The sequence below is a fragment of the Cucurbitaria berberidis genome (genome assembly GCF_010015615.1).
Source record: "Cucurbitaria berberidis CBS 394.84 unplaced genomic scaffold K460scaffold_2, whole genome shotgun sequence".
In the NCBI taxonomy this organism is placed as follows: Eukaryota; Fungi; Ascomycota; class Dothideomycetes; order Pleosporales; family Cucurbitariaceae; genus Cucurbitaria; species Cucurbitaria berberidis.
In genome coordinates, this window is record NW_024468936.1 from 6,092,507 (window position 1) to 6,115,545 (window position 23,039).

The 23,039-nt window shown below is 52.3% G+C and overlaps 14 protein-coding genes across 14 annotated transcripts; 9 read left to right on the top strand and 5 right to left on the bottom strand.

Moving 5' to 3' along the window:
* Window positions 1–70: 70 nt before the first annotated feature.
* On the bottom strand, window positions 71–555 carry K460DRAFT_87505 (uncharacterized protein). Its single transcript, XM_040938766.1, has one exon. It carries the CDS (start codon window positions 486–488, stop codon window positions 168–170), a length of 321 nt encoding a protein of 106 aa, XP_040791775.1. The 5' UTR covers window positions 489–555; the 3' UTR covers window positions 71–167.
* Window positions 556–756: 201 nt separating this feature from the next.
* K460DRAFT_365118 (uncharacterized protein) lies at window positions 757–1,733 on the top strand. The gene is made up of 2 exons (XM_040933124.1): window positions 757–896; window positions 961–1,733. The coding sequence occupies exons 1-2, from the start codon at window positions 814–816 to the stop codon at window positions 1,637–1,639; spliced, it is 762 nt and encodes a 253-aa protein (XP_040791776.1). The 5' UTR covers window positions 757–813; the 3' UTR covers window positions 1,640–1,733.
* Window positions 1,734–2,073: 340 nt separating this feature from the next.
* Window positions 2,074–3,659, bottom strand: K460DRAFT_375898 (uncharacterized protein; the record flags this gene model as incomplete). Its single annotated transcript, XM_040934820.1, has 2 exons — window positions 2,074–3,267; window positions 3,318–3,659. The coding sequence occupies 2 exons, from the start codon at window positions 3,657–3,659 to the stop codon at window positions 2,074–2,076; spliced, it is 1,536 nt and encodes a 511-aa protein (XP_040791777.1).
* A 308-nt stretch (window positions 3,660–3,967) lies between these two features.
* On the top strand, window positions 3,968–5,959 carry K460DRAFT_278722 (UV radiation resistance-associated gene protein; the record flags this gene model as incomplete). The annotated part of the gene is made up of 2 exons (XM_040928279.1): window positions 3,968–4,048; window positions 4,097–5,959. The coding sequence occupies 2 exons, from the start codon at window positions 3,968–3,970 to the stop codon at window positions 5,957–5,959; spliced, it is 1,944 nt and encodes a 647-aa protein (XP_040791778.1).
* A 269-nt stretch (window positions 5,960–6,228) lies between these two features.
* On the top strand, window positions 6,229–8,383 carry K460DRAFT_87519 (LAG1-domain-containing protein). The gene is made up of 3 exons (XM_040938767.1): window positions 6,229–6,685; window positions 6,781–7,524; window positions 7,588–8,383. Exons 1-3 carry the CDS (start codon window positions 6,497–6,499, stop codon window positions 8,086–8,088), a joined length of 1,434 nt encoding a protein of 477 aa, XP_040791779.1. The 5' UTR covers window positions 6,229–6,496; the 3' UTR covers window positions 8,089–8,383.
* Window positions 8,384–9,225: 842 nt separating this feature from the next.
* Window positions 9,226–9,552, top strand: K460DRAFT_279581 (uncharacterized protein; the record flags this gene model as incomplete). Its single annotated transcript, XM_040928340.1, has 2 exons — window positions 9,226–9,373; window positions 9,431–9,552. 2 exons carry the CDS (start codon window positions 9,226–9,228, stop codon window positions 9,550–9,552), a joined length of 270 nt encoding a protein of 89 aa, XP_040791780.1.
* K460DRAFT_87577 (uncharacterized protein) lies at window positions 9,506–10,531 on the top strand. Its single transcript, XM_040938768.1, has one exon. It carries the CDS (start codon window positions 9,609–9,611, stop codon window positions 10,209–10,211), a length of 603 nt encoding a protein of 200 aa, XP_040791781.1. The 5' UTR covers window positions 9,506–9,608; the 3' UTR covers window positions 10,212–10,531.
* A 100-nt stretch (window positions 10,532–10,631) lies between these two features.
* Window positions 10,632–11,565, top strand: K460DRAFT_415625 (uncharacterized protein; the record flags this gene model as incomplete). Its single annotated transcript, XM_040937745.1, has 2 exons — window positions 10,632–11,106; window positions 11,177–11,565. 2 exons carry the CDS (start codon window positions 10,632–10,634, stop codon window positions 11,563–11,565), a joined length of 864 nt encoding a protein of 287 aa, XP_040791782.1.
* K460DRAFT_330967 (DNA polymeras-like protein gamma) lies at window positions 11,552–15,517 on the bottom strand. The gene is made up of 2 exons (XM_040930793.1): window positions 15,179–15,517; window positions 11,552–15,126 (listed from the first exon to the last, which is right to left on the bottom strand). Exons 1-2 carry the CDS (start codon window positions 15,336–15,338, stop codon window positions 11,810–11,812), a joined length of 3,477 nt encoding a protein of 1,158 aa, XP_040791783.1. The 5' UTR covers window positions 15,339–15,517; the 3' UTR covers window positions 11,552–11,809.
* Window positions 15,518–15,727: 210 nt separating this feature from the next.
* Window positions 15,728–16,736, top strand: K460DRAFT_404456 (uncharacterized protein; the record flags this gene model as incomplete). The annotated part of the gene is made up of 2 exons (XM_040936725.1): window positions 15,728–16,460; window positions 16,513–16,736. 2 exons carry the CDS (start codon window positions 15,728–15,730, stop codon window positions 16,734–16,736), a joined length of 957 nt encoding a protein of 318 aa, XP_040791784.1.
* A 443-nt stretch (window positions 16,737–17,179) lies between these two features.
* K460DRAFT_404457 (L-lactate dehydrogenase) lies at window positions 17,180–18,153 on the top strand (the record flags this gene model as incomplete). The annotated part of the gene is made up of 2 exons (XM_040936726.1): window positions 17,180–17,450; window positions 17,498–18,153. 2 exons carry the CDS (start codon window positions 17,180–17,182, stop codon window positions 18,151–18,153), a joined length of 927 nt encoding a protein of 308 aa, XP_040791785.1.
* Window positions 18,154–18,279: 126 nt separating this feature from the next.
* K460DRAFT_279569 (uncharacterized protein) lies at window positions 18,280–19,122 on the bottom strand (the record flags this gene model as incomplete). The annotated part of the gene is made up of 2 exons (XM_040928338.1): window positions 18,280–18,449; window positions 18,498–19,122. The coding sequence occupies 2 exons, from the start codon at window positions 19,120–19,122 to the stop codon at window positions 18,280–18,282; spliced, it is 795 nt and encodes a 264-aa protein (XP_040791786.1).
* A 516-nt stretch (window positions 19,123–19,638) lies between these two features.
* K460DRAFT_415630 (uncharacterized protein) lies at window positions 19,639–20,720 on the top strand. The gene is made up of 2 exons (XM_040937746.1): window positions 19,639–19,827; window positions 19,898–20,720. The coding sequence occupies exons 1-2, from the start codon at window positions 19,646–19,648 to the stop codon at window positions 20,346–20,348; spliced, it is 633 nt and encodes a 210-aa protein (XP_040791787.1). The 5' UTR covers window positions 19,639–19,645; the 3' UTR covers window positions 20,349–20,720.
* On the bottom strand, window positions 20,413–22,643 carry K460DRAFT_87616 (uncharacterized protein). The gene is made up of 3 exons (XM_040938769.1): window positions 22,549–22,643; window positions 21,373–22,498; window positions 20,413–20,690 (listed from the first exon to the last, which is right to left on the bottom strand). The coding sequence occupies exons 2-3, from the start codon at window positions 22,324–22,326 to the stop codon at window positions 20,478–20,480; spliced, it is 1,167 nt and encodes a 388-aa protein (XP_040791788.1). The 5' UTR covers window positions 22,327–22,498; window positions 22,549–22,643; the 3' UTR covers window positions 20,413–20,477.
* Window positions 22,644–23,039: the final 396 nt, after the last annotated feature.

Below are 23,039 nucleotides of genomic sequence, written 5' to 3' on the forward strand. Positions count from 1 at the left end.
TCCGGCAGAAGGCTGGAAATCCCCTCCAATCGGTGTACCCTGCCACGACGTTATCGCTGTGATCTATTTAGGTGCCACTTTTTATTTTAGTGTTCGAAACAAGGCAATTTGGGGACCTTTTGCGGATGCAAGAACCTCTGCAGGGGCGGGGTCGTGAAGAGGGGGCGTCAAGCGACCAGGCTGAAGTACAGCCCCGACATCACATTCATATATGAAGGTTTTCTGGCTGCGGTAGGTAACTGTAATGGTGTGTCTACACATAAGCTGAAGCTAAGCGGACCGATAGTTCTATTGATGAAGGACCTGTTCACCGTGCCACAATGATACGCCAATGGAATATCAGAACTGCGCAGTTTCAAAGCAGCGGCTGCATGTACTAGATAGCTTCTGGGGGTGAAAGCCAAACATCTTCTAGGGTGGGCTGATAGCTGAACGAACAAAACGTACAACACCAGATGTAGTTTGTAGTTCCCGACGTTCTTCGCCATTGGGGGCCGACGTTCCACAATGCTAAAATCAGGCTTCGCTTCGGAGGGTATACGGTCGTTAAAGCAGTGAGAATTCTCGTGCCGTCTTACAACGCTCACCGTCAAGATATTTGAAGTAAAAGCGGCGAGAGGGAGACATGCATTAGCGAGGTGTGGACATGGTGCAGGTGACTAGTGTATACGGGTTCTTTCAGGGTTTAGCGGCTTGGCAAATTCGCTTTCACTCTGCACGTCATCGCCCACCCGAACACCTAGATCTGCCTGACCGAACAACGTGACATCGATATAACGAGACCAGGCTGTTTGGAGTCAGCTAGTATACACCATGTCCAAACCCAAGCCATTCCCTGCAATAACAGGCAGCTGTGTCTGCAACACCGTCCGCTATCGCCTGCTCACATCACCACTGTATGCACCGTCGAAAATCTTGCTGAACAGGTACATTTGACTAATAGAATACGCAAATCTAAAGCTATTGCTATGCCTGCCACTGCGCGGATTGTCAAAAGTCCTCCGGTGGCGCATTCGGCTGGTTCCTCAATATCGAAGCATACAACATCAGCATCATCTCGCCCACACACCCTGTGATTGTAGCTCGGGAAAAGAAGCCGGGCGCTCTGGACCGACACATGGAGTGCCCAAAGTGTAAGACGGAGCTTTGGAGTAACAACGTCTTGGGCACAGCAATTTGCAGTATAAGAGTTGGCACGCTAGATTTTCCCAGTTTGATGGAGCCGGATGTGCACTCTTATGTTGGGAGTAAGGTCGAGTGGATAAAACTGCCAGAGGGAGCCAAGACGACGGAGAAGGAGGTTAATCACAAAGAACTCTGGCCGAAGAGTAGTTTGAAAAGGTTGGAAATCTGCATGGCAAGGGTGGCGGAGACGACGAGGAAGAAGCAAGCCGCGTTAGCGGAGCCTCAAGAGGGAACAACCGGGGGTGGTGGTGAGGGGGATGCAGAGGGAACTGGTGGCGAAGGAGAGAAGACGCCGACTGCTGTGGAATTCGAAGACAAGGATGCTGAAGATGACGAAGCATTTGAGAAAAGATTCAAAGAGACGGAGAAAGCCCTACAGGAGCGTTTGGAGAAACTCAGCCTCAAACTTGAAGAAGAGGAGGTAACGAAAAAGGCCAGAGAATTGACCCTCTGAAGACTCGCACTTTACTACCAGGCTACCATGTAATTTCTCGAACCAATCTAGTCACTTACTGGTGTGGTGGGCTGTGTTAATTGTATGAATCCATCTTTCTTATATTCTTCTCTTATGCACATATACACCTCTATTCGTGCCTGACCCGCACAAACTTCACTGTCGAATAAGTCACAAACTACAACCCAGGTCTCGCGCAGTATCCCCTTGAAAAGCAACTGTCAGCTCGGCCAGGCAGACAAATGATAATCACGACCCCTTTGCCATGTGTAGATACGTAGAAAGACATTCGGAAGACATCTGTTTGCTTAGAATATGGCAAATTGCATGTTGAATTATGCTATAGCTTAGTTCACGTATACACCACTCAATGTAGGCCTTGTTTTGGGGTATGCAATATATTACAGCGCTGTCTTTACATACTATACATCGGCCTAGGCAGTTGCACTCCTGAACGGGTTTCTTATCTCAGGCAAATACTTGAGAGCACCCTTCTTTTGTTCTGGCTCCGGCTCCGGCTCGGATAAGCGCAGCGAACTTTGGTACGACGCATCGTCATTTCCTTGCAGAGCGTGGATGATCCTCCCAACTTCGTTGTTTTTTTCAATCTCGAACTCTTCCGAAGAGAGCAACGCAGTCTCACCGCGTACCTTGTTCAACGCCAGTGTTTCGTGCTCGATCAGCTCGGGCCATTGCCCGGACGCATAAAGCGCATCTTGCATGTCTGCCCACTGGACATTGACACCTTGGAGGCTGAATGGTGTAGGAAGGGCCTTCTTCAGTACCCGTGGCAGGACAGAGCGAGCAATGTAGTGGTCACGGGACTCGGCCAGAGCCTTGGCTTCGAAAGCTTGTTCCAGGGCGATCATCTCGCTTTCGTTTTGCGCGAGAAGATCCCTGTCGATATCGAGGTCTTCAGCTGAGCGAGTGGGGTCTGGATTCTCGAGGGCATCCTGGAGTGCACGAGCCCGTGCCTTCAAGTCAGCCAACTTGGCCTCTGCACCCTCCTCTTTAGCTGGGGCGGCTTGCCGCGCCAAGTCTTCCTGGAAGTTCTTGAACTGCTCCGCTTTTCGTTGGGCATATTGAACCTTCCGTAAGCGGGTTTCGTTGCTTTGCTTCGCCGCCTGTAGGCGCTTCTGGTCTGCCTCATTCTGGTTGTGCTTCATCCTAAGCTTCATGTCCAACGACCGTACCTGATGCTCCAACCACTTGACATTATCAGCCTCCTTCTCCTTGGCCGCAGCAGCATTTGCCAGGATATCGATTTGCTGCCATCGCTTGTCCAAGAAGTCAGTCGCCTTTTGCTGCTGTGCTTCCTGGGCTTCTGTCATCTTTGCTCCATGTACTTCCTGTATGCGTAGAACCTCGGCCAGATCAGCGCTCATATTTGCTCGCTGGTCCATGATCTTTCTGATTCTCTGTTTGAGAGGCAGATTCTTGTACTCGGGGTCTGTCTTGTCCCATGCCAGCTCGTGGAGTTTACGGAACTCTCGCAGTTTCCGAAAGGCATTGTGGCCTTGCTCGGGGGTAGGAAAGGTAACGACACAGTGCGGTATCCATTCGTCGGGACGCAGGACAGGCGGCTTCGAGTGCTTGCCGATGAAGGGCAGCTGCTCAAGATGGTGGTTCTAGATGGCAATTAGTGCTTGATAGAAGAATAGCATTGACAGCTCCTTACGTCAAGTAGCTCCTGCAGTGAGTAGATGATCTGGTTGGACTTTATGTTCCGGAAGACGTAGATGATCTCTCCGTGGCGCGCCTTGCCTTCGGGATCGACGACATCCCGTAGCGTATAGGGTTTCAATGGCGCGGGCACAAACTGTGCAGTCGGCTGCGGCTTTGCCTTCGGGTTCACGACGACCTGCAACTTTACGTGACGTGGGTTTGACTGGCGCACGACATAGGCCGCTACTCGTCTCTCTAGTAGCGCCTCGAGGTGCGGTCGGGTGGCATCGATGCGGGAGAAGTTGATGGGTACTGGAGGCGGTCTGTATCGCAGCCGGGCGAGTGAGCGAGGCATGGCCGCGTAAATGTTGGCGACCAATGGATCTTCGTTAGATGATGCTGCTGGTGATGGATGCAAAAGATCGAAGTCCCCCGCACGGGCCAGGCGGAAAGCGGAAGCAAGCAGACCTCCGCTGGCTCCAATACGACAACTCCACGAGCATTCGTGATTCACGGCGGCCTGGAATGCTTACCATGACTTGTTCGCGGACCTTTGCTGTGCCTCTCAAGATAAACGACTATGCTTCGTCGAAGGGCAGCCTAAGCACCTCGCGCCCAACTCGCGCCCATCTCCACTGAGCGCCGTCGGATTAGCAACACATAATGGCCGGCCAGGAGCAGAACCAAACAGCCGACCAAGGCGAATCTCCTCTACCCCGGGAACGGCCGTGGTTGCTGCCATACGTGCGTATTTCAGAGAGCAATACTAGGCGAAACTAACATCGAGGGCAGAACCGCAAGCTCCGGCACCTCCAAGGCATCACAATTCGCAATCTGACGCTTACCACGCCGCCTTCGAGGCCACGCGGCAAGACAATCGACGATGAAGCAATACCCAGTACACTCAAGTCGCCCACAAAGGTACTGGCGCTGAGAGAAAATAGGGGCCTGGCGCATTCCCGGTCATCGAGCCAGCTAAAGTCTACCGATGCGGCCCCACGACGCAGCAGTGACAGCCTGCGCGAGCCCACGACTCCTCCTAAGCCCATTAGACCACCGATTGGCAAAGGGTCACGAAGACGAATGACAATGGAGTGGACCAATGCGAGCCCATTGACTCGCCAGAAGAAGCTAGAGGACATCACGGCAGGGCGCATGGCAGATACCTTCTTCACACTCCACGTCGAGGGCTACGAGGGACCCGTCTACATCTCCGAGGTTGCAGAGAAGGCCATGAACCCCAACTTCAAGTTCTTCGATCTTGGGCCGTGTGGTCCCAGCGTAACGCGACTCAATAAGCTAACCGTCCGAGTATGGGCGAAGACTGAAACGATGGAGGGCTGGCAGTACCTCATGGAGTACACCGTGCTGTTGAGATCACTGCAGTTCATTGGCAAGACACTGGGAAGATTCAGGCATCCATTGCCCCCAAACTGCATACTGTTCCATATGACAGATGGCATCTATACCAGCTTTACCGACTTGCCGGTGCAGGAGCGAGCGCGACAAGACGTCCTTGCTCAACCAAAAATACATCCAGATGGTCGCGTTCTTACTTCGTCGTCATATGATGCTCTGATGCGGTTGTCGACGCTAGATGACTGCATCCAGGATGCCTTGGCCACGAGAGATCGCATCGCTGACGAGATTGGGAGCATTTTGGAAGTGAACAAAGACGCAATCAGTACGGTCGAACAAGTCCCTGAAACCGAAGAAAACTTGAAGACTGTACAAGACGCTGTGACGGCGGAGAAGCGTCGGGTCGTGGCTGTCAGAAGGAGGCGAGACGAGCTACAAGCAAATATAAAGAATCGGAGGGAGAAAATGCAAGCCGGTCGAGAACAGCAATCTAGGGTTGATGCCAACTTACCCGAGTACAAGGCGAAGCACAGTGAGATACAAGAGCTAGCAGTGAGGCTCGAAGAGGACATTACCGGGCAGCGAAGGCGAATATGCGAAGATCTTCAGCGCATATTTCCAATCGAGCCGGTACCAGGCAAATCGCTTGCATTTACGATACGAGGCCTTATGCTACCCAACTCAGCATTCGACGATGCGAAAGAGGACGTTACATCTGCGGCTCTAGGCTACGTTGCTCAAGTCATCAGCTCGCTCTCGCCTTATCTTTCAGTCATTCTACCATACCCAATATCCTTACATGGCTCCACATCTACCATCGACGATCCGCTCGCTATAGGCCAAAGCAAGCAAAATAACCTCCGCACGTACCCTCTCTACATGAAAGGTGTAGTGCGCTATCGCTTCGAATACGGCGTCTTTCTTTTGAACAAAAACATCGAGATCTTGTCAAATGCTCTTGGGCTACGACCTATGGATATTCGGCATACTTTGCCCAACCTGAAATACCTTCTCTATATCGCCACTGCCGGAAAAGGCGAACTACCGGCCCGGAAAGCAGGTGGCATCCGGGGACTACTACGACAGGATGGTGTTCTTTCTAGGACAGGCAGTATGAGTAGCACGATTACGGCAAGCAGCTCTGGTACGCCCACTGCTGAACTTAGGAGAAACTTGGAGAACACTGGGAAGAAGATGGACCAAGCCCCAGCAAATAGTCCTGTGTCTGCTGTAGGGAGTCTGAAGCAGAAGATCAACATCCACCCTGCGGGGAGTAGACTAAGACCAGTTGGATGAGACTTGCTGGGATGCCAAGAGGGGCGACGTCGAGAATGACGCGTATGCGCAGCAGGGTGTATGTTGCGCAGGGCTTATATCACGGGGCCTACGTCCAGCGGCAAGATGTGCGCATACCAAGAATGAAGAATCACCATACACCATCTTGCAGTTCGTACTTCAGTTGAATATGTGATGGTTAGTGAAGCCGTACCCCTCACTCAGGGCCCACCAGAACGCACACTACCATGATGGAGATTTGACTATAAATTGCATGCCATACACCAGCTGCAAGAAGTGCCAAAGATAATAGCTGAAGTCATCAATTGCCCTCCTGCTGACCTAAACCCCCTGGTGTCGCATGTGATTCCGCCAATCGCTCCACTTTTCGGTGTGCTTGGCATTGCCGTTCGCAAATTACAGAAAGGAGAGAAGTGTATATCATCCGCGCCTGCCCGCAGCCTTTTCTTTCTCAGTCTCTACACTACATATTGATGCTCACATCATAACCTCGCACGCTCACAAGTTCACTTTATTGGGTTCTCGAGCGCTCGCACAATGTCGGAACCGTTTCCTGCCCTAAACGGCGCGCAGACAAGACACAGCGGCGGACATGGCACAGCGCGGCGGAGAAGAAGGTCTAGCGGACTAGGTGCAGATTTACCAGGCGATGTCGATGTACCGTCTTTTGCCACCAACAGGAGGGCAACACCACCGCTGAACAGCCCAAGGATGGTGGATGGATCGGTATGTTGTTGATGCTTGCCTCGAGCTTCATCTCGACAGGAGCTCTCTCGAGCTTCCTTCGCCGATTGCGAGCACACGCTGACCATAGCCAGAAGTCAGACAAGGGCCCCCGCCGCTCGAAACGTCGGACTGTACGCCGCGTCCTCTCCAAGTTCAAGCGACAATGCATACGGCACACATGGCTCCTTCCCATCATCCTGGTGCTTACGATCGTCTCCCTCTATCTGGTCTATCCATACCCCTCGAATCCGATATCTGCCTGCCTCTTCATTTCGTACCCGCTCGCGCGTAAAGACCCCCTCATTGCGGCCTCTGTCCGAGCCGACCCCACGGCGCCCATCCAATATGGCAAAGGCGCACGCGACTTCGCTTTCGTCGGCTTCTACATCGTGGTGTTGAGCTTCACACGCGAGTTCTGCATGCAGAGACTCATTCGCCCCATCGCAATATACTACGGCATCAAAAGCCGGGCGAAGCAGTCGCGGTTCATGGAGCAAGCCTACACCGCCCTTTATTTTGCCATCTACGGTCCTTTTGGCCTCTGGGTTATGGCGCGGACACCCGTGTGGTACTTCAATACAACGGGCATGTACCAAGACTTCCCGCATCGGACGCATGACGCCTTTTTCAAGGCCTACTATCTCCTGCAGGCGAGCTACTGGGCGCAGCAGGCTATTGTGCTACTTCTGATGCTGGAGAAGCCGAGGAAGGATTTCAAGGAGTTGGTTGCGCATCACATCATCACCGTTAGCTTGATCTGGCTGAGCTACCGGTTCCACTTCACGTACATGGGTATTGCCGTGTACATTACGCACGATATCTCGGATTTCTTCTTGGCTGTAAGTATCCGCATTTTTACCTTCATCTTCCACGTTGGGAAATTGGAAGCTAACGCTGTACAGACGTCCAAAATCCTCAACTACGTCGACTCACCCATCGTAGGCCCCTACTTTTTCATGTTCATGTGCATCTGGGGTTACATGCGCCATTTCCTCAACCTCAAGATCCTCTACTCTATCCTCACTACGTTCAAAACCGTCGGCCCCTATGAGCTCAATTGGGCGACGCAACAATACAAGTGCTGGATCTCACAATTCATTACCTTCGGTCTCCTCGCATCGTTGCAAGCGGTAAATCTGGTCTGGTGGTTCTTTATTTGCCGCATTGCGTATCGGTTTGTAGTCTTCAGTACAGCAGATGATGATCGCAGTGAGTATGAGCCCACTGACGAAGAAGTCGAGGAGAGGGAGGAGGAGCTGAAAGAGGAAATCAATGGCGTGGCGAATGGCGTACACAAGTCGCTTGCTGAAGCGCCAAGTACCCCAGAGCAAGCAACAAAGGCGGGGGAGCAGGAGACGATTGGGTCGAGAGTCAAGCAGCGGAAGGGTGTTGGAAAGTCATAACCAGACTAATCCGGCAGTCTGATATGAGTCAATGGCAACCCACTTGGGTTAATGGGGTCTTTGGATGTGGCATATGGATGCGGTCGCTCATGACCTGACTGCGCTCTTATGAGCTGATTACTTGTACAGATAGAAACGACGCTCGCTTCGATCTTGGGAGAGATGACACCTTTCTCAACTTCGTATTGTAAGTTAAAGATGCGTAGATATAAAGAAAAATACCATGTCAGATGACGCTTTCCAAGTACCGACCACAGAAGATTGTCTGAACGGAGCCATAGGAGGGCGAGGAGGTAGGCCAATGGCGTGCCAAAGAAACGCGCAAGATACAATAGATTGACGACAGCCTGAGTTCAGTGCGCCTGGCGTTGAAGAGCTACTCGCAAACTTTCACGTGCAAATAAGATGGAAATTTCCTTCCTATCTAGAATTGGGATTCTGAGCATGTAGGTGTAGTATAAGCGTTGAGTAATAGTGTGCGTCTGGAGGTGGCGAAGAACAATTAGGTTTCGTAAGTGGCGATCACGTCAGGCAGGTGCAATGCAGGTCCCGGCAAGTCCGTTGATGATACCCCGAAGAGCCTCAAGTATCATCTCAATATCTCCTCTAAGCGTAATCGTTGTAGTCCCAAGCTCACGAGCATATCTTTATTAAATCGAAGAGAAGAATTACTTACCCCACAAAATCGGATATTAAATTCGAGATCCGCGGTACTTTACCCATCTTCGCCAAGCGCTCCCGGACACGAAGTACCCCCCTGCACGGATCGGATCCCTGGCCGCCCCTGAAAAACTCTTTTTCCTTCCTCGACCCACAACACCGACCCGTTGCAGGCCCACTTTCTGTTATTTAAAGCGCAGTCGTGTCCGTGTCCTTCGTTCCCCGCATTCACTCCACCGCGACTTGCATTCTGCATTTACACTTCAATCGCTCCTTTGCGTTTACGAGAGCAGCCAGACGTTGACTTTAGAAACATCCGTCGTTTGCCATACGTGTCGTCGTGTCCAGTTTGAACGTCGTATCCATCACTCAGCGCACAATCACACCACCGAGTCACTCCACTATATAAGCCTCGCCTCGCCTCACCTCACTCCCTCGAGAGAAAACAACACATCAAGTTTCACACGAGAAGTCAACATGTTCGCCCGCATTGCCACCCGTGTCCCCATCACCGCTGCCTTCGCCGGCAAGCGCGCTGCACCCGCTGCACTCCGATACAACTCGTCTAGCTCATCGAGCCGCGCTGCGCGCGTCATTGAGATTGCTGCTCAGGCCGAGCGACCCAGTACGTTCTACGTTCTCCAGTCCAGGATGGCGAGACCGATGGCTGACAGTTATATAGGTGGCGCTGAAGCCGGTGTACCCGCCCTGTGGGCTGTGTGCGGCGCCCTGACGTACGCGGCGTGGAACCGCATGAACGAGCAAACGGCTGGCGAGAATGTAGAGAAGCTACTCATTGTCTAAGCCTCTTCTCGCACGATCTTTCTGGCTTGTTTTGCAATTTCGATATTTCGAGCAATATGTACTGCATAGCGTGCATACGATGGATGGATATTCTTTGCTTCTTTCAAGGGAGCGGCATAGCATTTCCTGCATGCATTTTTGGGTTTGCGAATAGACCGGTTCTTTTGCTTGGGTTTTGTTTGGCGCGGATTCGAATGGGCTGGGCCGGAATAATGGGTATGGATCTTGGATTGGGTATAGGCCTGGGGTATCACGACACGTCTGGCGTTCACAATGCATCAATGTCTTTGTCGAGTCCGCTCGCACTCCACACTACTCACCCATTGATTTCTTCGTCCTTGCCTGCATTCTTACATTCTCTCCTCGTCCTCTGCCTCGTGGTGAAGAGCAGGGGTGTCCATTGCATCTCATCGGTGGTGGTTTCGTCAACGTTGCTAGTGCCTGCTGTGATCCTATCCATGCAGCGAGATGGACAGCATCCAGGCACACCATACAGGCGGGTTCAATTTCATCTTCCAGTGCGGGATCGGCACCAGCTGCTAAGAGGATTCGGACAGCCTCTGCATGATTGGCATGGATGGCGAGATGGAGGGGAGTACATTGGTGTGCGTTGCGGACGTCGATATGCCCACCAGAGGCGACCAGGGATGCGAGGTTAGCAATCTCGCCTTTGTATGTGGCTTTGTATAGGCAAATCGCTATCATCGAGGGGATATTGCTCTACGGATAGGCCTTCAGTTAGCACTTGTTCACTGTTGCGCTCGATGCATTCCGAACTTGCTTCAGCCATTCTTTGGAGCAATTCGATAGTGAGTTAGAACGAGGCGTCGTTGTTCGAGTTCTCCGTGTAATTTCTTTTTACAAGAAGTGGTTGCTAAAATAAGATCAATTAAGTTTGTTGTGGGATAAATACCTAGGTATGTACAGTAGTGGATACCATGCACCATTATAGCCAAGCGTAGTTGCCTAAAAGTGCTCCTCCAACCTGCCTACTCTACTTCGCTTTTATTCGGAGTAAGCCAGGTATATAAGATGCTCGAAATCTTCGGAGGAGAATATTGACAGTTATATTACCAAAAATGACTAGTACCTGGGCGCAAACCCAGCGTGACGGCTGGCTATGCGACCTCTACGGCATTGACAGCAGCGACGGCACACGAAGTCTACCCAATGATTCCGTGCAATCGCAACTCGTCAGTGTGCTAGAGGCCGTGCTATCAGGCACGTCGTCGCCCAAAGACGCAGCCGCTAAAACGGCATTGCTCATCATGTCCCAAGTGGATGTCGGCACGCCTTGGTGTAACCTCGTGGGGATGTACCTTGACGCGGCCCAGACCTTCGGAGACGACAAGGAGTTGAGGGCGTTGGTGGACTACTTTGTGGAGTTGGCGAAGCTCCCTGATGCCGTCAACGAGGGGCCTGGAACAAAGACGTTGGATATTGGGGGAGGCCAGATACGCCGTATCGAACCAGGCCAGACGGTCGCGTTTGAAGAAGGCATCCTATGGAGCGACCTACCCACCTTTTCCTGGAACGTGACCGAGAGGTTCCAAGGTAAGTGAGTGAGTAGACGGCAGGGTAGGGCTCATTTCCTTCACTCTTCTCACTAATGAAACTACTATAGGGCCCGAGAGCTACCTTGCCAACCTACGCTCGCCGGCATCCCCTGAAGCTGCAAAAACAGCCTGGAAAAATATCAATACCTACTTGGCTCTCCTCGCCAGTAATCCTGCTGCCCAGAGCATACCTCGTCTCGCAGGCAAGGCGAGACTAGGCCTCATGGCCTTGTCCATAGCGCTGGAGCATTCGCCCGACACACGGCTTGGGCAGAACGCAGAGTTACACGCGCCCGCCGCAGCACAGTGGTTTCGGATCGCGAGAGACGAGCTTGAGACACTCTGCATAAAAGGGACAGAGCGATTTTATCCCGGGGATCTTTGGGCGGGCGGCGACGTATGTGACAGGGCAAGGTTGCAATTCTGGATGACTAGGATGGTAGAATTGGGATACTAAGCGTGTAATGCAGCGATAACGAGATGATTAAGATTTAAACGCGAAGTTGCCTATTGAGGAAGACCTTCATTCAATCCCTCGACCCCTCTAACCTTCCCAATGTGCGCCGCCAGATGCTATGCTACCGTGCGCCGAGCAGCCCCCATCTCATTACCTGACCGTAACCAAAGGCCGTTACAATAATCATACAAATATATACACAGAAAAGACATTACAACCACCGTCTCTCACAGCACGCACGCACCTACACTCTGGCAGTCCGTGGCGCTGTACTCCTGGGGTGAATATGGTGGTGGTGCCACATGCCCGTACTCGCTCTTCCAGTTCCTTTCAGCGTGCTCTTATTCCCAGCACGCTTATACACTTCCCCCCATAGATCTTCGACTGGCAGTAGCTGCGCCATTTGCTGATAATGTAAGATGTTGTGTGAGATTTCTTCTTCTTCGTTTTCCGCCTCCTCGGCGTCCACTGAGGCTTTGGAGCCACGAGTAGAAGGTGCGCGGGGACCACGCAGAGGCTTCAGGATGTCGCGAAGCTCTTTGTCGTCGGAGGAGATTTGCGCTTTGAGGTACGCTAGAGCGGTTGTCGATGTTGGGTCGGCGCCTTCCAGGGTCGTCATTATGGGTGTGCGGGGTGTGTAGGCAACCGTGTACTGCTGTGCCGCTGGTGGATCTATGGGCACGACAGCAGGATCGAGTCGTGCAGCGTCTCCCTTTTCGAGGAGAGTAACGATGTCGAGGCTCTCGCCATGTGGGATGGGCTCCTTGTTGCTGGGCGTTATGCAGTCCATGTCGACCTCTTTCCGCAGGACATGATCGATGTCAACGGCAGAAAAGTACGCGCAAGACTGCGGAAGCTCGTTGATGCCCATTTGCTGCGAAAACATGGCACGTGTCCAAACGTTTGCAACCTGAAGCGCCATAGCGGCTCGGTACTTGTCCTCCTCCTTGACCAGGTATCGAATCTCATCATGCACGGTGATGGAGAGGCGGGCATCGAGGTTGAAACGGCGGGTGAGGTAGTCCATGGCAACGATGAGAAGATGAAGGTAGTCGACGCCAGAGGACTGTATCGCCCAATTGATGCGCGAAGTCATGAAACCGCCTCTTGTGAGATAGCGTCGTTGCAGCGCTTCGGTGATGGCAGCGCCTAGTACTGGTGTCCGGGGCCGTTCTTGCTCGGCGAAATCTTCTAGCCTGTTGAACACGAAAGACTCAGTGCCGCCTCTCCAGAATGGCCGTTCATGTAGCTGCTTCCTCGTAGTCTTTTTACCTTTGGTGGTCATATACAACTCGTTCGCAGTTTTGGAGGTTTGCGAGTCTGTCAAAGAAGGGTTGAACTGGCGTAACAAGGTTGACGCGAACTTGAGTCCTGCGCCGTATATGCGGCCATAGTTGAAGACCTTGGCGTCGTTTCTCGAAATTCCCAAAATGCCTGCTGTTCGCGAGTGCAGATCCGTGCCAGCTGCCTTGGTACCCTCCAGGGTCATGAAGCCCACAGCGTTGCCACCGTGCAGTTTGAAGGTCGCGTCCCCGATTAGACTGGCAATCCAGAGCTCTTGGGAGTCGACATCGGCTCCAACGAAACAGTAGCCTTCCGGTGCCCGAACCATTGACTTGAGCTCAGAGCCCACGCGATTCTTCTTGGCGTTGCTCGCCGTAAGCCAGGTGTTCTCGACAGATCGCCTCGTAATGGTGCCCATTGGGATAATCTGTGGTAGGATGAAGCCCACCTTTTTACCTCGGCCTTTGCCCGAGGCAGAGGCGAGTTTTGGTGCATCTGGCACTTCGTTGTTGTAAACGACTATCTGCGACATGATGCGGTCTCTTGCGCTTATCCAGTACGAGCAGGATGCATTCATCTCCAACGCCCCCTTGGCATAGGCATAATCTGATGTTAGCTTCTCCTTCTCGAAGTACTGCAGGTAGCCTTTTGCAAGCGGATTTGTGCATCGCGCGAGAGGACCATCTTTGTGCGGGACCTTGTAGTATCGGCACTCGGTATCGTCGCGCAGCTTCAAGTTCTCTTCTTCAGACATGTCGAGCTCTTTGATGCCCTTTTCATTATACGCAAACACCTCGTCCATAGGCACCTGGTATGTCCAGCCATGCTTGTCCGACCAAACCAATGGGTTGCCGTCCCAGGCCAGCCTCAGCAGGATCGGGGTGACTCGTGTCCGCACGGTCAAGTTCATCGGCGCGGCGTTTGAAGGAAACAAGTCCTTATACCACTTAGGCATGCCCGGCTTCTTTTGTCTGGCTGCCGGTCTTGGTGGATCACCCTTCTTTTTCCCTTTCACCATCTTCACCTCCTGGCCTGACCAATCCAGCTGGCTTAACCAAGGATCATTATTGTATACTTCGGGTTTGTCTTTAACTTCCAGCGCCTTCTCTGTGAGCGCAACCAGTCGTTCTCGTACAGCGTCTTCCAGCTGGTGGTAAGTGGCCTCGGCGTTGTTGAGGTACGCGTCCCAGGTCTCGTTGACGGGTAGAATCTCAGAAGCCAGGAATCGCAAAGCTGCGAAGCTGACAGGGTGCGGGCATGTCTCCATAAATAGCGGGAAGACCTTTTGGTACACGCGGTGTGTGATTTCTACATCTGCTGCGCAGTAGTCGAGGAGCTCATCTAACTTTTCTCGAATACCTGGTCGATCTAGTTCGCCAAAGTATTCTCTTCGCGCCTTGTCGATTGTGATGTTGCAGTGGAATTTGGCGACGTCGCGTAATGAGTTGATGGCGCTCCTGCCTATCCACAGTTCCTCCTCTTCGTCTGGTATGGCACCCGAGTCAAGTAATTGCGACAGTTCTGCGTTCTCTTCGGAAGTGGCGATCTTGTCCCTCAGCTCTCTGTTCTTCTTGTGCTTCATCCATGACGGTCGTTGCCGCGAGCACATGCCGTTGGATGCGACATGCAATGACATCGTGTCGATGAAAGAGTTCTTGGATTGCTGTATGTTGTATTCCTCGGCTATCCGCGCCCTGTCATATCCAATGTTGTGTCCGACGATGACGCGGGGTATCGACGTGTCTCCGAGGGGGATCAAGTGGCGGTCCGACTTTGACTCGCCCAGCAGCCATGGCGATAGCCAGGCATACCAGGCGGTTGGACTCACTGCACAGGCCATGCACGCGAAGGAAGTTTCTTTCCACATGACCTCGGTGTCAAATGTCAGCATCGTCTCGTTTGGCGCATCCACTGCCTCTGTGGTCCCGTCGTTATTGTACTTGGTCCAACCGCTCTGCCTGACCCATTTTCTCGGTTTGGGGGGAGGGTTGGCCCATGCCAGCTTCTTCGCCATGCTCAAGTGCGGTTCCGCTGCATCCATGCCCAGTTTGTAGAAGTGCTCGTCCAAGGTGGCGCCTTGCATGTCGGGGAGGTCGAAGCCCACGGGAGGGGTCGAGTCCTGGTTTTTGCCCAGCAGGTCATGACGGGTGAGGTGGTCCTGCGAGAGGGCAACGAGCTCTGGCGGGGGAGAGGTGCTGGCGCCAGGGAAGACTTGGGCGTGGACATGGCTGGAGAGTTGCTGGACGCCTATCTCGTTGAAGCGGGCCTCGGAGGGAACTGCGAGTAGTGAGTTTAGGTACAGATTTCTCTCGTATAGCATGTCGCATACCATTCAGAGTCGTCCTCCTCGCATCGCTAGCTTGCGCATCCTGTGGTGGTTGGGCTGTGGCAAGGCATCGTGATGCGGTCGCAAAGGGGGCCTTCGCAGGTGCTGGTCGCGTCCGATGGGCAAGATGGGCGGTGAAGGTTCGACATGAGCTGCGGCGCATGATCGCGTGGATGAACGGCGCGTCAATGCATCCCGTCGTATATTAAATGAGGCGTGAATATCAATCGCTGTCGTCATGAAAGCGGCGGCCTACTTTGGCCTCCTACTAGCTCCAACGTTTTCCAGCAGAACTCTTGGCGAGTGCCCGCGATTCATCTGGTCTGCAGCTGGCAACATCTAATGCAGCCCTACCAAATAGTCTCCGCCGCATTGCATTGTCTGTGACGCCCGAGCCCATCCATGGATCATTTGCAGGCTCGTGGGCCACCTCAGCTGCCCACACCGTGCCCAGGCGTGTGTTGTACATACATAATCATTCTCGTGCTGGGTGACGTTTGCTTCTCCATGTTCATGCCCTCTATGTAGAGCTGCTTGCTGCCTGCTATCATAATGTCCTCGTCCGACTACTCACCTGTCTACGCCAACGACTGCAACCAACAGCTCCCTTCACACCCCTCACACCCCTCGGCTGCCCGCAACTCGCAGTCACCCTTGACGGGCCACGACCCAAACTTCCTCGACCAGGTCCTGCCGCCCTTCGACCCCTCGTCTCATCGAGCCTCACCATACGAATACCCATTCAGCGACGTCTTTGACGGCCCATATCGCCCTGTGCCCTCGCCCTCGCCACCCCTTGCCAACTTCCTCGACAACATCCTAAACCCCGCGGGCCTCGATCACAACAGGTTCTCGCCCTTTGTCTATCATCCGTCTCCTCCCCGCTACTTCCCTACTACAGCGGACGACATGCCACCAACTACACGCACCCGTCCACAAAGCGCCCAGCGACCGGCACGCCTGCCGAATGGCTATGTTGACCTGACAGCCACGCCAGACTCTCCGCCGCAGCGAAGGAAGAGGACATCGCCAACACCAGGCCCGTCAGCGAAGCGCCAGAAGCGAGGAGATGCCACACCCGCGCCGCGAGATAATGTAGAGCCCATCAACGTGGAAGAGGTGGACCTGACAGTCGACAAGCCGTCGGTGCAGGAAATACTGCAGAAGCAGCGCGCAGATGCCGTCAAAGCACAGGCAAAGCCAGAGGAGCAGCCTACAACCTTCAACACCTTCACTTGCGTCATATGCATGGACAATCCCACCGACCTCACTGCTACCGCCTGTGGTACGTCTGGTCTCTCTTCACTTTCGTCTGATCCTAATCTAACCATAAACAGGTCACCTCTTTTGTCACACATGTCTCATGGAAGCTCTCATAGCCGGAGAGAACCGCACTGGGCCAGGCGAACCGAAGCGATCACAGTGCCCTGTATGCCGAAAGACCATCAGCCGCACAAAAGCTGCCGACATCATACCACTCCTGCTGAGGAAAGGTCTAGCTACTCAGCCGAGGAAGAAGGCTGTAGCAGTACCTGCTGCCACGGCCCCAAAGGTACAGTAGATGTGTACTTGATTTTAGCGTTGGACATTTCTTTTCTGACATTTCTTTCGTATGTTTGTGATCATGAACTAAAACGATGTATAGAGGCGGCAGAGAAAGCCAGCGCACTCCGCCAGGCCGTCAATCCGACGCGCACGACGGGCCCTAGAGGAAATAGAATATGTGTAGCTAGGCAAGATCAAGGTTCTGTGGCCCGAGTGATTGATCTGGTCAGAATTGAGACTATACCTGGAAGAGCGTAGAGTGGGGAAACACCGGCGTTCAAGATACCCATATACCATATCAGCAGTTTTGGATAATCTGGCTAGTTATTTCGGATTGTACCTGCATTAGCGTCATCATAATGACGTCCTTGTTAGCTCGAAGGTAAACAGCAATAAAGCTACTTACAACTCAACTTCCCAACTCATAAACCATCCACCTACCACACCTCAACCGCCAGCATGTCGCAGAACACCAAACATACATCGCAAATCGCCATCCTCGGCGCTGGCGATGTCGGAACTACCATTGCCTACTCGCTGATCATGAACCCAGTCGCGGGGGACATCTTGATAGTCGACCCCAAAGAGGAAGTCCGGGACGCTCAGGTGCAGGATCTCTCTGACGCAACCTTCCATGGCAACACGACCACTCGTGTAAGAGCCGGAACGCACAAAGAAGCTGGGCAATCCGACATTGTCGTCATTACTGCGGGAGCAAAGCAGAAGAAGGGTATGTCTCTCAACGAACTAGCATATATCGTATCTGACACCCACCAGGCGAAAGCCGAACCGACCTAATAGGCCGCAACAAAGCCATTCTCGAATCCGCCATCAACGACATGACGCCCTTCCGATCCGACACAGTGCTCCTCATCGTCGCCAACCCAGTAGACGTCCTGGCCTACTTCGCGCAGCAGTTCTCCAAACTCCCTAAAAACCAGGTCATCGGCAGCGGCACGTTCCTCGACTCGGCGCGCCTGCGGGGTATTCTTGCAACCAAAGCCGGCGTAGCAGCAAGCAGCATCGACGCCTATGTGCTCGGTGAGCATGGCGAGTCACAGTTCGTAGCGTGGTCGCACGCTAGCATTGCGGGCGTTCCGCTCTCGTCTGCCCTCGAGACCGGCACAAGGCTAGATCAAAATGCTATTGCTGAGGAGACCAAGGGGAAAGCTACGGCCATTATGGAGAGCAAAGGGGCTACGAATTATGGTATTGGCGGTGTGGCGGCGAGTCTTTGCAAGAGTATATTATTTGACGAGAGGATTGTGAGACCTGTGAGCTTTTTCCAGGAGGAGCTTGGGGTTTGTCTTAGCTTGCCGGCTGTCATTGGGAGGAAGGGCGTTGTTAGGAGTGTGGAGATTCCATTGGATGGGGAAGAGAAAGGGAAGCTGAAGAAGAGCGCGGAGGCGCTAAAGGAGGTCATCAACTCGTGAGAGGGCCTGGGAAGTGCAAGTGATGGATTCATTAGGTATAGCCCATGAACCTGGCTGTGATGAATTCAAATGTTCATTCTATCGTCTATTTTCTCTATACGGTCGGCATTGGGAAAGGATCGTACTTCAGGTAGCCTTCGTGGCTCTCACAACCCACAGCGGATCAAGATGACCCGGCAATCTCGGCGAATCGACCAGTACAGTACCATGATCATCCGTGATTCTCCGTCCATCTTCACCTCTTGCACACAGGTCTACAATCTCTACATCACTCCAGCCTGCAAAGTGAAGATAATCTAAACAGTCAGCGCATGTCAAACTCGACAACACAACTGCGACCTTACCTCCAACGAGTTCCAGCCTCGCTCGCTCACTAAGCACCATCCACCTCCCAACCACCTTGTCCGAAAAACACCGATTACTAATAACCAAATGTACCCTTCCCCCCTCCTTCGTCGCGTCGAGCAAATTCCTGCATACCGCCAATGGCTCAATCAAATAATCAATGCTAACCACGCACGTCACCGCATCGAACGCCAACTCTTTTCCCTCCCTTTCCCACGCATCTCGCACATCATGCGGTGCTTTATTCAAGTCCACTACCCTCCAGTGCTCCTCGTCTTGAAAAACGCTATTGAGACTCATCTCCTTTGCGTTTAAGCCCACGCCGTAGACTTCCAGGTCTTTCTTCTGCACCGCTTCATGAATGGAGGGAGGGTAGAAACTCTTCCAGCTCGTGCACATGTCGATTATCTTGCCGGTGCGGGGTAGTATGGTATCGTAGTAGGCGGTTAGACGGGTGATGGCTGGGTCGTCGATGTGCGTGACTAGGCGTGCTTGGTGGTAGAATATGTCGTCGTCGGTTTCGTCGGAGCGCTGGAAATCGGTTGGATTATAAGGCCATGTGGCGTATTTGGGCTTGTAAGGTGTTGCTGGGAAAGGCGTGTCGTTGGAAGATGTGGAGGCCATGTTTGTTGCTGTTCCGGAATCGGAGAAGAAGTTGAATGGTATGTTACGGTTGGTAATGGAGGAGTAGGCGCGCCAATTATGGGTAACAGATGAGAGGATGGATCGCGTGCATCTTGAAAGGGACATTAACTCTAGGAGCTAAGTACTGCGTGTTGATGTGAGGGCTGTTTCCTCGGGATATCGTTGCTGAAGGTGCGAAGTGCCCGTTGTGAGAAAGCGCGTTCGGAATGAGCCAGGATGATGACGTCAAGACAACGCGTATCCACGTGCGCACGTGAGGTCTCATACTGATTGACGTTGTAAAGGCCTGATCGACTCAATTTCGAAACATGTCTGAAGGACCAGTTAATGCAAGACACTCAGCGCTTCGACATGTCGAGAACTATCAGTACCACAAAACCGCGGGTCTCCTATTCCGAGATGTCGGAATCGCGGTTCCGAGCAGCGGGGTTACCTTTCACACATGGTTATTAAAGTAGCTCCATGCGACGCATAGAAAACATGTTTGAGACATTAATTCAATATGAAAGGCCTTCTCACAACGGCAAGAATAGTATGCAAGAGCCCTGAAGCCCGGAAAACAGTCATCGACGCGTTCCGCAAGATCATCGCATACACAGCTCCAAACGAGCCTGAAGTCCTCCAATATGTCTGCGCAGTACCTCTTGAGGATAAAACAGAGACCGAAATATACATGATTGAAGAGTACGCGCTTCACTATATGCTTACCCAGCACGATCTCTTCAAGTACGAGTAGCTGATCCATTATTGTTAGATACACATCGCAAGCCGCCTCCGACGCCCACCTAGCAACCCAACCCGTCCAGGACCTCATAACCCTCTTCACCACATCCGACGTCCTCGCCCAAGCGCCAGAAGTCCACAACGGCTCAGTAGCAGTGCGACGGAGCTCCGGCCTACCCGTTTCTAGCTCCTCGAATCCCGCTATTGCGCTTGCTAATGTAGGATATAAAGCTGGGAATGTGGTGGAAGAGTGGGGAAATGTGGCCAGAACTGCAATTGGGGGTGTGAAGGGGTTCAATCTGTTTATGGTGGTGGAGGATAAGGACGCGAGTAGTGTGAGGGCGGTGTATGTGTTGGATAGTTGGGGGGCTTATAAGGAGTTTGAGCAGGGTAGTGGAGTGAATAAAACGGGTGTTGCTGAATTGGTGAAGATCAAAGCCGTTGATGGATTTATTGGACGGGAGGACAGGAGTAAGCTGTAAGAGTGTGGTTGGAGTGAATAACCACACGGGCGAATGGTATTGCAATCGAGCTTGTCAACTGCACTCCCAATCGCGCCCAAAGCGAAAAACAAACTGACAGATGTAACAAGATAGAGAGATTCTGTAAGCTTAGGCAGTCCTTCTGCCCCGATACGAGGAATGAGGAACCCACATGTGGAGCCTAAACCAGGGTCCTTCCCTTTCTGATCGCCCCCTAGTTATGTGGTGTTGGCCGTGGGAGTATATCCAGAATCTTCCAAGCTCATCTCTGCTGACTTTGTGGATTCCAAATATCTCTTCTGGTACGTTACTGTAACACCACCATCCGAATGAGCGATACCCCTACTTGTAGTAATTAGCAATGTAAATAACTGACAAGATATGTCATTTGATTGTGAGGACGAAAATGGAAATAGAACGCGGCTTCCAAGGTGTCTGTCAAATATGACATCGAAAAGGAATTATAGACGGGAAAGAATATTGATCAGCTTTTTCCGTTCTCGATTTAGCTGTGACCATCTGAGTTGGTGATCCAGTGCGCCATGTCAGGGCTTGCGTGAAGCGGGCGGCGCGAGCCACAACAGAACTTCACGAGCGGTGGAATCATGTTCTTCGAAGCACTTCAACAGTTGAGCCCGTACAGGGCCAGAGTACATGCGCGGTCCAGGTTTTCGCATAATCGTAGGCCAGTGCATGTTGTGCGTGACGACCTGACTGGGGTTGCCGAGTGTGCGTATAATGAGCCATCCACGATGTATGTTGACCTTTAGCGACTTAGCTATAGATCTCAACTTGATCCCAGGTAGAAGGAGTGATTTTTGAGGTTCTCACGTCGCCTTGCGTGGTGAAGGGACGCCAGGGAAAGTTAAAATGACATACTAGCAACACCATGCGGTTTACGGAGAGTTGCTCAAGGCAGAAATGCAATCGTAAAGGGTGGATGTGGCAAGACGGCAAAAAAAAGAATTCTCAAATCATGGGACCTGCAAAGAAGCTGTCGCAAGAATTATGCGAGAACACTGACCTGATTCCACACGAGCTTGTTCAGCACCAGACGATCCTCATCTCCACCGTCGTAGTCTCCCGTCTCTGGATTTAGTTCACTGCTTATTACACAGATGTTTCCGCTGTCTTCACCTTGGTATGTTTGTCTCTGGCTGCTGAAGTTGCGAAGTTCTCCCAATTTTGCTCGTAACCACTGCCCCTTGGGGTCACCTTTTTCCATTCGGGCTTCGCACCAATCCTCGAGCGCAGCACAATCGCATGAGAAACTGCGTTTACTGGACGTATTGGCTGTGGATAGTGTGTCGTATACGATTGATCGATCACACCCGGCTTCCATAACGGCAAAGCGTACAGTTGATAAGCTTGCCATTTTGCCCAACCGACGATTATGGTTGAACAGCTCGACTGCCTCTAGGCTCTTTTCTAACATGGCTTGTTTCCTGCCTTCGATGGCAATCTGGTGGGCTTTTGGGTCCCGCCAGTCGACAGTCATGCTAGTGATCCACAAGATAAACCGCAGGAATTGTATCTTGTCCTGAACCCAGGGTCCTCGCAGTAGCTTCTTCGGGATACGACCCGTGACGAATGATAACTTGGGTAGATGACTTCGAGAAAAGACCATGGCGGTAGCGTCATTGAAGTTTGGGGGCCATTGCGCGTCGAAGCAGCCGTCTTCAGACGAAGAATCACACAAGCAACCTTTGGGCCCGAATCTCCGAAGAACCCAAGATTTGAAGAAGGTCCAGGTCATCCATTTGCTAGCGAAGATGTATGTTTGAGCTATAGACAGTTCGGCACGACTGCCAAGCGCCCTGGTGAGGTGGTGGTCGCAAGCTGAGTTATACACGTACTCGTCCGACAGTTGAGCTCCGATGTAATTAGAAGCTCTGAGCAATGCGATGTTATGTCCGGAAGCAAAGAAGATGGGTTGGAGGAGTTCGGTCGGGAGCCTTTCGATTGGAGCAGAACCCATGCTGCCGGGTCTGGGACGGACACTCTAAGGTAACTAGGTGGTATGTAAAGTTGGTGTTGGAAACAATGGGATATTGCTGCTTATCTCAATGTACACCCATATTCTGACAATAGCTTAATAAGTCGTCGTAAGCCCTTCTTTAAACATTTCTTGTGGTGCTGCCTGCACGCGGCTGACGAGTAAGCCACGAGTCATGTTAAAAACGCCGGGCTAAGTACTCACCTGGCCAGATACTAACGCTATTTACCACCCCGATGACCGCATACAGGATAGATGGCTGCAGCCAAGGTTTGAGCGGCTGGCTTAGTCCTCTCTTGTTATTGTGGGCCGGTTCATGTTATGGCGAATGTTCGAAAGACGGGTTGTACTCTACGCTAAAACGGACCCCACATCGTCCGTTCAGGAAAGTTCTATCTATCACAGTACTATTAACCACCTTGTAAGGCGGTCTTCCTGGGGAACCCAATATATCATCCGGAAGTCTCAAATCTGCTCACTCGCTCACCTCATTTTCCACTGTTTTCCGCTGATACTATCGAATATCACTAGTTAAACTGGGTTAGATCAACATCCGTCCTTATTTCACGACAACAGAAAATACAATCCTAGAGCATGATTGCCCAAGGACAGACTACATATTCGAAATTGAATTACAGCGACAGTAGCGCTGATCTGGGTAGATACAGCTCGTAGAGGCCGGGGCCGAGAGTTTA